This window comes from Capronia coronata (assembly GCF_000585585.1).
Source record: "Capronia coronata CBS 617.96 chromosome Unknown acBCG-supercont1.6, whole genome shotgun sequence".
NCBI lineage: Eukaryota > Fungi > Ascomycota > Eurotiomycetes > Chaetothyriales > Herpotrichiellaceae > Capronia > Capronia coronata.
Window position 1 is genome coordinate 2,435,724 of NW_006912898.1, and position 11,503 is coordinate 2,447,226.

Below are 11,503 nucleotides of genomic sequence, written 5' to 3' on the forward strand. Positions count from 1 at the left end.
GACTTCAATTCCTGTGCCTGCGCCTGCGCCTGCACACTTCACAGCAAGTGACATCCACAATGTCGACAGCAGCCTTTGTCTACGTGCAGTGCAGTGGTGCTCAACACCTCCGTCCAGAACAGTTGGCTGCTTCATCTCGCCTCTTCCGCCTTGTCCACTTCTGGTCTGGTAGTTCCCGTTGATCGCCCCGTTGTACCTGCATTCCCGCCCCTGTGGCGTCCAGCTCGAGCCGGCGCCATGGGTACTCTGCAATCCTTCCACCCCAAGGAGGGGCCAAAAACCGAAGGATGATGATTGTGTGTCCGGTTCGATATGGCTTGCCTGATGGCCTGTTGTGAGAAAACTCCCAAGCTCTCGCCGACTATGTCGAGTCGCTCGTTGTGACGGAAACCAGGGACGTACTACTGGGCCATCGTCTCGCCACGATTCCCATGCGCGCGACATTGGGACTCCCACAGTCGTCTCTTCTTTCGCGTGTTTCGTCTATACAGGATCTAACCTCGACCGGGTGAAGTGAACAGGACATCCTACGACATCCTCCAGTATGGCGACTATTATAGCACCAGTCGAGTTGCCTACCGGACGACGGTCATGGTATAATAATCCCAGACCTGGCCCCGATATTTACAATCCCAATTGGATTCCCGTCTTGGACACTAGAGCGTTCAATGCTGCCACCGCTTCACTGGCCAACAAAGAGGTTTCTGCTCCCCCGCCTGCGTCATTTTCCCTGTTTCCCAGCCAGACAAGTTCCAACTCTCCGAAGCCGCGTCAAGGCATCTCCCACCACTATTCCAAGAGTGCCCTGGCACCCGAAAGTGTGACGTCTGCCTTGAGAGCGCAAAGTGCACAACATATTGCTGAGCCTTTACCCAGTATTGCATGGCTTGCCGCCCACTCCATTGGGACACGAGAGTCTGAAAAGCATCGTCGCTCACCGACGACTGGGACGGGATCGAGCGAACGACAGACGACAGAAGGGGCACAATCGTTGGGAGAAGATGTCAGCGCCACGGGAGCCGAGGAACCGACCAGCGTTGAGGGAGGAGACTCAGTTCAACAAAGTACGATTCAAACGCAGCAGGTCGACACGGCGACGCGCTCTTCTATGACATCCACGCGGAGGACCGCAATGCTTCCACCCACATCTAAATACAATCGCAAGCCTGTGGCATCAATCTCATCAATTCGACCTTCACCGGGTCTTCTTCCCCAAACCCCGCAAGAATCGCCACGCCTGGCTCCCAGTCCGGCTGTACAGGCTCTGGTGTCCCCAAGGATGGGCCCAGCCGAACCTCCCGCGCTGGAGTCGACTTCAAACGTCCGCCCAGAAAAATCTACTGCTTCGGAAAGACGGCAACGGGCGTTGCACTCTCACCCGTCGGACTTATCACTGCGAGCACACTACAGGTCCCGATCCGACGATGCGGAGCCTGTCACACAACCAGTGTCTGTCCGTCCGAAATCCAGGAAATCCACAGACTCGCGAGCAACAACTCCGAGATGTACGATCTATGAATCACAAGTCCCGACACCTGCGCCCACCACTCCACTTCCTGAATTACCTCCCGAAGTCCGAAGGCCACCAACGCGAGAGCATGGAAGTCCAAGGCCAGCCCGAACCCTGCCAGAGGGGCCTATCGCTAGCAATTTCACCAACACTGGACCATCTGACCATGCAGAGTTGGCATCCTTCATGGTTGCGAAGAACACGATAGTATTCCGGCGGTTCGATGACGTCCACGTGCGGCTGCTCTTGTGCCTACAGGACGAGATAGCACAGCTTGAGGGAGAGTTGCTGAAGCTAGAAAGTTCGACATCATGCGAGAGTCCCGCTGAAAGAATGTTACAGAAGGCAAAGATCTTGCGAGAGTTGAGGAAACTGGTCGGCGAATATGGTAAGAGCACGCCTATTGCCGGGTTGCCATGCAGAGGACATTTATGCTAACGGAGATCCAGATCAAATGTTCACGACGTGGAGCAAGATGCAAACCAACAAGGTCAGCGAGACGACCAGCAAGGACTTGAAGCAGTGGCTCGAAAAGCCGGCAACGAGTGCGGAGGCCGGGTTGGGCATTTCAATCCAGCAGGATCTATTGTGGTTGGAAAACAGCAAGGATCTTAGCAGCCTTGCGGTGAACGACAACGAGAACGAGAAGGAGAAGGAGCAAGTATCTCCAGAGAGCTCGACCACAGGCGATCCTGGCAGCAGTGGTGCTGGATGGAAGTCTTTTTTCAACTGCGCCGGGAAACGAAAGTGATGCCGTGACGACTGATACGATGATGTCTTTTTGTGCCCGGTTGGGCGCCGCAAGAGTACCTACCTACATACTACGTTTTGCGCGACTGGGTGGCTGTTAATGGAGCGTTCGTGCGGAATATGGGACGCATGCAGTTTGGTTGACGGACTGATGCATTGGCATTGGGCTGGGTTGGAGCGATTTCAGCGATATTGGTACCTATACCATCCAGGATGATGATCTTCCATGGCTAGGGATGGCGTCTTTGTCCCCTGTACTTCATGTACTCCTCCGTCGAGAGCACTTGAATATAGCTACTCCGGGTGTACCGCTGTCAGCAACTACCCTCGCCCCTGGATTGCATAAGAACGCCTGAAAAGACAGGTACTAATATTCGAGGTGTCCAGATTCTGTCGTTATCCTGAACTCCTGAACCGTAAGATACAGGTACCTTATATACGGTATTGCCAATCTGTATCGTAAATCTGTATTGCGTATTGCTGTATCGGTATTTCGGATCGCAGCCATCCACTTCCCCGGACTATTAGGTAATCAATCTCCAAGGGGTTCCAGTTTTGCGGGGGTCACGTGTGCAGAGTTTTCCCCTCCAGCTTTGATCGAGCCTTATTGTTCACTGATCGAGTTGTTCCTTTCATACAGCAACAGCATGATGCAAAAAATAGGTCAGCAGCTCATTTCTACCTAGGCGCTGACGAGTGGAGGTGTGCTACTATCGTTTAAGAGGCGGCTTTATTCTTTCCAGTCTTGAACAGAACTCGAACCGACGCAGCACGAGCAATTCACTCTCGCTTGGGCAAGACGACTTGACTCGCTAGAGACTACGCATTGAGGATTGAGGATCTTTTCGGATCTTCACACGCGCATTCGACATACATCGAGGACGTACTCGGCAAGGGCGGCGTTTTGTTTGTCTCCCACGAATCCGACAGCTGTAGGGATCAACTACCCTACATTTTACAGACGACTGAAATTCAGCCACTTCGAAGGCAGCTTCGGGGCGACCACTTGGAGAAACGGATAGAGATAATTCACCTTGAGCACACGGAGATATCGAGCATATTGAGTTATACAGAGACCAACCAACCACATCGAGACCAGCTAGAAAGAGGCAACGTTTGTGTGTGGGCCAGAAAAGATATCACGTCCAGGAAATCCAGTGCCAGTGCCTACAAGACCCGTCCTGGGCCTCTCATTGTACTCCTGGTGGTGAAAGTCCGACGTCGAAACCATGTTCCCCCCACAGCAAGGCATCTCCCTCGACCTGGACGCTCTCTCCGGCATCTGCGGATCCATCTCCATCGCATGCTGGGTAGTGGTGTTCTCGCCTCAAATCATCGAGAACTTCCGCCGCGGCTCCGCCGAAGGCCTGTCGATCGTGTTCATCGTGGTCTGGCTCGCGGGTGATGTGTTCAACATTCTGGGCGCCATCTTGCAAGGTGTACTGCCGACCATGATCATTCTGGCCGTGTACTACACCCTGGCGGATATTGTGTTGTTGGGCCAATGTTTTTATTATCGCGGGTTTACACTCAGTGATGAAATCAAGTCGGGAGGAGGACAATATGAAGAGGAAGGTCGTGACGAGACGAGACCGCTCCTAAACGACCAAAACCGCGATGTGAGACCCCTACTTCGCGGCGATCCGAGCACTCGGCCATCATCGTCTCGGGAGGATGAGGACCATCACACCGACCGGACGCGCTCCGTGTCTCGCCTGCGACGACATCTTTCGATCGACGCATCTCACCTGTCGCCCGTGACACCGCTCCTCGACCCGCCGAAACCCAGCGACTACCCTGTCGCCGTCAAGAACGCCAGACCGACGAGCACACTGCAAGCCGTGTTGTTCAACACGTTTACAATCTTGTTGGTCTGCGCTGCTGGGGTGTTGGGCTGGTGGATCGGCGTGCACAAGCCGCGCCGCCGACACCATGACGAAGAGCAACCGTGGGAGCCGTTGCAGTTCGACATGCTCGGCCAGGTCTTCGGATATCTCTGCGCCGTGCTGTATCTGGGATCGCGGGTCCCGCAGCTCCTACTCAACTACAAGCGCAAAAGCACCGAGGGCGTCTCGCTGCTCTTCTTCCTCTTTGCTTGCATCGGCAATTTGACTTATGATATGTCCATCTTTGCGTATTCGCCTGTCTGCCGCGAGCCGGATCACTGTCGGCCGGGAGAGGCTAAGACGCTTTATCTGAGATATATTGCCGTCAACGCCAGTTGGATCGCGGGCAGTCTGGGCACACTGTTGTTGGATATGGCCATCTTCGTGCAGTTCTTTTTGTATCAAAAGCGAGAGGAGGATTACGGTGATGGGGAGGTCGCCGTCGAAGATGGCGCAGTTCGAGGTCATGCTGCATAGATGGCAAAGAGGTTCTTCTATCTGCACGGGCGGAAGTCACGTATCGCGTGCTGATTGTTGCATCTCTGGCGGTGTTACCACTGCAGTGTGTTACCATACTCGAGGCTTTGAACCTAGTGCCTCACACCTGCTTTCACAGATAAGGCGGTCGCCAGAGCTTTAGGACATCCCCGAAAATGAATAGTGTCGCGCCGGAATCAGGCACTTGCAACCACTTCGAGGTTACACTTAACCACCTAGTAGTTGTTTCTTAATAGTTCGATTAGTCTTTCGCCCCTATACCCAAATTTGACGATCGATTTGCACGTCAGAACCGCTGCGAGCCTCCACCAGAGTTTGAGCCTCCACCAGAGTTTCCTCTGGCTTCACCCTATCCAGGCATCATGATAGTTCACCGTCTTTCGGGTCCCACTCGAGTATGACCCATAAGCAATCATGTCATTCCTGGATTGCGTCGACTGAACCGCCCTTTTTGCATGAATCATAGGTACCTTAGGTAGGTACTCTTCAGCTGTACACCATTCGTACCATATATACCGTATAGGCACTACTGTTGGTACTACTGTACCATATTATACCACCACAGTACAGGCCTGGTATCGGTATCTTTCGCGATCACGTGAGCCAGCCTCGCTGTTGCCCGGTCGACAGCAACGCCATTGACGAATGCGGCGAAAATAAACCAGGTCACAACCCAAGCCAATCACAGTCCACCCCTTCTGTCCTTTCCAACTCACTTGCAACCACTTCAGGCTTTACAGAGTACAGTGGACGTCGCACCACTCACTCACTGCCTGACTGGCTGACCTTTCTGTTCCTGCTTCATTCAGTACGGTAGTAGTTGAGCATCAGCGGCCACGAGTCAGTTGTGCACGGATCTTGTCACAACATTCTCGCAATATACCTCACCTGTTCGGTTGCTCTCTGCTCACCTGGCAACCGTTGTTAGAAGACAAAAATCTTTCATTCACTTGACTGCAGCGGCACACCACCAATTGTATCCTCTACTTCTTCGAAACAACACCAAAATACCTGCGCCGCGCTTCCTACACGAACCTGTGCCCTACCGCCACAAGCAGACAGCGTGCGGTCATCAACTCCAGGACATCTTACCAGCAAAGGGTCATACCTGAGATCCTCCAGGCGCGCAGAAATCCAAGGAAGCGGTCTCTACCCGCCATAGAATACCACCCTCCTCCTCCACCGAGCTCCCCACAGACACACAAGCGATGTCTCCTACAAAACTCACCTCTGCCACTTCAGCAGACTCAGTCTCGAACACGAACCCTCTGACCGAACGCTCTCCAAACACCGCGTCGCCCTCGAAACCCAAGGCATCAGACAAAATCACCACTTCGGCGATGGATGGGAAGCAGATGCCGCGATTCGACCACACTGCGCAGAAATATCCGGTCGCATCAGCTTCAGCAAGTGCTGGTCAGGGTCAGGGTCAGAGTCAAAATCAGACATATATCTCGCCGTCGGACGCCATGCAGAGTCCCACGACGAAGAAGTTGAGTGAGATCAAGGGGCGCCGATTCATGTAAGTCCTTCTGTGAGCACCTTGTAGCATGGGGGTAGTAGTGCCCTTGCCGTGCGTCTCTAGAGACAGGTTCCTAACCAATTTGAAACACACAGGAATGCCAAACCTCAGACCCTGTTTGCCAAAACCCTGAATCAGAACCATGCCAGTCTGAATTTCCAGGCTAGGGATTTGAAATGAGAATGAGAACCGCGAATGTCATTCCCTGCGTTGCGGGAAGGAAGGAGTATTGCTTGATGGGGGGCTCTGTTTGAATGTTTGAAAGCAGAGTGTCTGGGTGGATGCAAGGGGCATGACGAAGCACCTGTCTACTATCGACTTGAGGAGTTTGGATGATGGTCGGGTTTTGAAGTCTGCTTACAACTTGGACCAAGTCAGAATTCTGGTTGAATACTTATTCTTTCTGTGCAATATCAACCAGTTCGAACAGTCCACTGGCGATGTCGACAGGTGTTGGGTTCCTTCTCACAAGGCGGTGGCTTCCACGGCTGGGACACAGTCAGTGTTCATGTCATTGACTTGTTTTTCCACAAGGACCGAAAATGTGGGAGAACAAAAGACTGTCTGTTGAGGAGTATTGTGAAGTGATATAAACTACATACGTTGTTGATTGCCGTGTTATACTACTGGGCCTCTCGTCTCGGCCAAGCGAGCCATTCATTCTATGGAATGTGAGTGAACAGTCCCATGTAGCAATTCTTCCTTCCGCCGAAGCAACCTCTCCTACCTTTCAGTCGAGGTCCTCAACATGCTTGCGGGCCACGCGTTCATATCGCCCATGCATCGACATCGTCATCCTTATGGATGAAAGGCTCGTCGATCTGCTTGATGCCTGATTCTCCACAGAGCACGCACTGATCAGCGACCAACCCGTCCAGCTCTTGGACAAGCTTCTGGCGTTGAACACCCATGCTCAACCCCTGGTTCACCTCGGCTTGGAGATCTTTGATCCTCTTTCGTTTACTGATTCCCGAGGTCTCCAGCACTCGCTTGCCCAGACAGTCACTGTGAAACGCGTGCTGACATGGAAAGACGAAGAATTGTCTGCTCAGAACGGGCAGCGTGCAGATCCAGCACCGCTCACCCGCTTCCACAATGGCGTATCGATGGTCCAAAGCGGCAATTTCGGCCTTGATCTGCTCGGCCGTATGCTGCGACAAATCCATCTCCTGTTTGAGGCTGTCGATGTGTCGAGAATATTCCTCTAGGGCTTCACAGATCTCCTCTTTGAAGTCGTCAATCACGACGAAATCCGGGAAGAACGGAATCAGATCTTCAATCTTAAGCAACTCGCACCTCTTGAGGAAATTGATGGCTTCTTTGATCGATGCTGCCTCCTTGATTTTCTTCTCGGCAATCAACAACCATAATCTCTTCCTCACTTTGTCGTTGTCCTCGATCCGATCTGCAACAATGGCCGCAAGGTCAATGTCGTCGTGTTCAAGAGCCAACTCGACTGCCTGTTGGTATTGGCCCATCGCGCTGTAGATGTGCACACAGGACTGAACTCGGTTATTTTGAATGCAGAGCCTCAGGGCAAAATCCGCATCGTACAACGGAGGAGTGGGTTGGCTTTCAAGGTATGTCAGGAGCGCAGTTTCGGAGGGCGAGCCATGTGAGGCCATGATAGAGATGAGCGCGTTGTGCACAGAAGCAGGCACGTCGAAGTTGTTGGATACTACAAAGTTCAGATAGCGAACTGCTTGATTTTGGGTCAAAGGGACGTTGGCGTTCTCGTTGTAACTGAGGAGGGCTGGGATCATCCTTTGAGGGTCGATGTTGCTCCGCCGCATGAGAATATCCACCAGTCCAGTGGCAACATGGGTCATGAGTACGTTGCTATATCTGTAGAACGTCTCAGGGTTGGTTTGCTTGTTGAGTACCGACAACGCTTCGTTCCACTTCTCTCGTTGCACCCAGTACGACAAGACATAATCGTAGTCGGTAATGCTGTTAGCGAAGAAGAGAAGTTCCTCTTCTCTGTCGTGACTCGCAATGACCTCGTATACCGTCTGTGCATCGAGGTCGGATTTGTGCTTGGTGACAAAATCTTGGTATTCAGCTCGCGTCTGTTCCAGATCTCGCTTCGCCCCGCCCGCATCTGTATCTTCCGACAGCTCGGCCTTTGTCGCCACCATATCGTCGAGAGAGTTGAGCTTGGCCATGAATATCTGGATCAGCCACGTTGCTATCATGACTCGTTGCATGATCGATGACTTTTTATATGATGCCAGCTTGGCCATCAAATATTTGCGCAAAGCATCGTCTTGACCGTTGTCGATCAAGGACAGGCAAACCTCCTCAAAAGCTTTGCTGCTTTTCCCCCACACGTTCGCCGCTTCCAGATATTGTCCCTTGCTTGCCAGATAGTCACCCGAAGCCGTTGCGACCGAGTCCTTCTGTGCGGCGCCTTTGGCGTAGCGAAGAGCAGCGTCATAATCCTGATTCTTCAGCATGATCTTCCAGATATCCCGTTCTTCGTCGTTAGCCACGACCTCGAAAATCTCTTGATTGGTGAAGAGCCAATAGGTGTTCTTTTTGATGTCTGCCACCAGTCCAAGTGCACTTTGGCCAGCCTCGAGCACTGTCTGATCGTAGACGACGCTTCCATCAAGACGATTGACTGCAACCACGCGGCCTTCCGCCAACGCCAAAACATGCCACTGCGACAGAATCGCCGAAACAATGGGATCCTGGATCAGCTTCCGCCCTCCACGAGCAGACATGGTTTCGGGGAAAATGGAGCGCGGGTGAAGTTTCGCCTCACTCAGTATTTTGGAACCGAGGGCCGATGTTGCTGGTGAGGTCAAAAGCTTGCCGGTAAGAACGCCCTGCGAGTATAGCCAGGCAAAGCTTCGGTCGGGGTCGCCTCCAGGATCCTGCGGCTCAGGCGACACAGATAAAGACGACGGTGCGGTCGAGGATGCACCAGTTGTCTGATGTACAACCGGCGCCTCCCTAGAAAACAAATCTGCGTAGATTGATGCAGAACCCTCCTTCCCTCTCCCACCAATTTTGCCTATCCAGTGACACAGGCGAGAATGCGACGCCACCATCACCCTCCGTGTGTCGGGTTTACCTTCCATCGTCTCCGCCCAAAGACCTGTGACGGCGCCATCTGGAGTCTTCCACACATGTGCGGAATATCGTTCTTCTCGTCGGTAGAACTCGGATGATGGCTCGATGTAAATCTCATACACATTGCCGTCGATGGCTCCGACCAGGATCTCTCGCGTCGAAGCTGTGGGCTGAGACGGATTCCACGCAATGGACTCGATTATGATTCCTTTTAACCTCGACAGTGCTTTGGGCTGTTTGGATTGGCTGTGTAGGTAGAAATTCTCTCCCAGCGTAGTGCTGATGATCAAGTGGGATGCCGAGGGATCGAGGAACATGCGCCGTATGAGACCGACCTCGCTGGTCTTCTTGGGGAGGTCGACATCTGTTCGTAGTTAGCATGGGCTGCGGAGTGCGTATGTGCAATGGATCGAGGACAGACCATCAATGTCCGAAGGAGACTCCAAGTCTATGCGTAAGATGCGACCCGTGGCAAGGGCCAGGATTAGAACATTATTCGCAACCTGACCGGCCACAAAGTCGGAAGCGATGTTGAACTGGAGCTGGACTCGTTCGACATTGAATATGGGTAAGGTAGTCTCGACATCCCCTTGGGCGAGACCCCGGGATACATACCCCTCGTCTAGATCGAGCGCCATGGAGCGCTATACAGAAAGGGTTCAAGACATTGTCCACGGGCTCTTATGTTGTTCGACCGTACTTGGATGAGCGTCTCGAAGATTGCCATTTCGCGTTGAAGTTGATGGACGCCGCAGTCGCAATCGCAGTCGCAGTCGCTTTGCACGTGCTCACCAGCAGGTGCGTCACCGACACGTGACCGCTCTCGAGGTTGAGGTACGAGGTACGAGGTACGATGTCGGATGGAGGATGTACGAGAACAGATATCACTCAGAAGAACTAACCATCAACTTCATCTTTCCTCTCAGATCCCCGTCCGATATCCAGCAATTCCAAAGCATCATCACCTAGCAATTAGACACATCACGCTTGATGGATGCAACGGGCTCTCCAAAGTGTGCCTACCGCCAGCTGAAGTAGGCGACTTAGTTGGTGGAAAGTGCTCCGGATTCAATCACTACCTTATGTCCTATGCTGCAATATCAGAGCTCCTGGAGCCTGGCGAGAACGTACAACAGTTTTTCCGATATGCTCGCATACACGGGCATAACGACTTTGGCCGTTCCTCTCTGAGTGGACGCCTCTCCAACGCACTTGAGGATGCCCACTTCATATAAGCAAATCGAATATCCAGTGAGTCAAACATAACCCACTCCATAATATGTCAATTTGGGTGTACAACCTCTTGACGGCTTGTGGCGTCCACTGAAGCTCATGCCTTGTTCGTCTTCTCGGCCCCTTCCACGAACTCCAACGCTTCTTCTGCAATCTCGTCTGTGACTCCAGGCAAAGTCACGTCTGGCAAATACTTGCTGTGACTCTCGCGGTGTGTCGCAGGCCCGTCAAGGAACTTGTGAGCCTTGTCGGTGAGATCGTCACTCAACCCAGGGCCGGTGGCTTTGGACGTTTGCATAAAGTCGTGAGCAGCTTGGGCAGCCTCATCTGTGACACCGCTGCTCGAGCGTCGCATACTGCCAACCATGAACTCATGTGCCGATTTGGCAGCATCGTCAGATATACCGCTGCTGGTACGACGATGGCTGGCTCCTGTGGGAGCCGCTGTTGCCGGTGTACGCTGTTCCGTGGCCATCTCAGAATGCTCTGCAAGTGTTTCGTGCTATTCTTGTGTCAGACAGGAGGTCTCTTCGAGTTTTCCGTAGTGCTCCGCTCGAGATGGGCTTTCTGAGCTACGACCGAAGTCAGAAGAACCCCTCTGGCATTTTGAGGGGTCGCGTGCCTAGGGTTCAGGCGGGGTCTCTTGACGGGCCGGGGTTCGTGATAGAGTTGAATAAAGAGCAACACGGACATTGACTGATTCGCTGAAGGTGACGAGAGGTTGAACTGTCTTTTGATGACTTGGATGTCAAAGTCCGAAGGAAACGATGCCTACTCCACTGGTGGGGAAAGGCGCCTGGAGAAAGATTGATACCTGATATACAGACATTCGGACTCTCCGACCACGGGGTTGCTTCATCTGACTGACTAAGTCATTGCAGGATCGAGACAAACCGGTCTCGAGGTCGATGTTGATGTTGATGTTGATGTTGATGTTGATGTTGATGTCGATGTTGATGTTGATGTCGATGTTGATGTTGATGTCGATGTTGATGTTGATGTCGATGTTGATGTTGATGTCGATGT

At 52.7% G+C, this 11,503-nt stretch overlaps 5 protein-coding genes across 5 annotated transcripts; 3 read left to right on the top strand and 2 right to left on the bottom strand.

Annotated features, from left to right (window-relative positions):
• Positions 1-544: 544 nt before the first annotated feature.
• On the top strand, positions 545-2,261 carry A1O1_07531 (uncharacterized protein; the record flags this gene model as incomplete). The annotated part of the gene is made up of 2 exons (XM_007728398.1): positions 545-1,898; positions 1,960-2,261. 2 exons carry the CDS (start codon positions 545-547, stop codon positions 2,259-2,261), a joined length of 1,656 nt encoding a protein of 551 aa, XP_007726588.1.
• Positions 2,262-3,489: 1,228 nt separating this feature from the next.
• Positions 3,490-4,623, top strand: A1O1_07532 (uncharacterized protein; the record flags this gene model as incomplete). The annotated part of the gene is made up of 1 exon (XM_007728399.1): positions 3,490-4,623. One exon carries the CDS (start codon positions 3,490-3,492, stop codon positions 4,621-4,623), a length of 1,134 nt encoding a protein of 377 aa, XP_007726589.1.
• A 1,229-nt stretch (positions 4,624-5,852) lies between these two features.
• On the top strand, positions 5,853-6,346 carry A1O1_07533 (uncharacterized protein; the record flags this gene model as incomplete). Its single annotated transcript, XM_007728400.1, has 2 exons — positions 5,853-6,166; positions 6,262-6,346. 2 exons carry the CDS (start codon positions 5,853-5,855, stop codon positions 6,344-6,346), a joined length of 399 nt encoding a protein of 132 aa, XP_007726590.1.
• Positions 6,347-6,933: 587 nt separating this feature from the next.
• A1O1_07534 (uncharacterized protein) lies at positions 6,934-9,882 on the bottom strand (the record flags this gene model as incomplete). Its single annotated transcript, XM_007728401.1, has 2 exons — positions 6,934-9,608; positions 9,666-9,882. 2 exons carry the CDS (start codon positions 9,880-9,882, stop codon positions 6,934-6,936), a joined length of 2,892 nt encoding a protein of 963 aa, XP_007726591.1.
• A 692-nt stretch (positions 9,883-10,574) lies between these two features.
• A1O1_07535 (uncharacterized protein) lies at positions 10,575-10,952 on the bottom strand (the record flags this gene model as incomplete). The annotated part of the gene is made up of 1 exon (XM_007728402.1): positions 10,575-10,952. One exon carries the CDS (start codon positions 10,950-10,952, stop codon positions 10,575-10,577), a length of 378 nt encoding a protein of 125 aa, XP_007726592.1.
• Between the last annotated feature and the right edge of the window lie 551 nt (positions 10,953-11,503).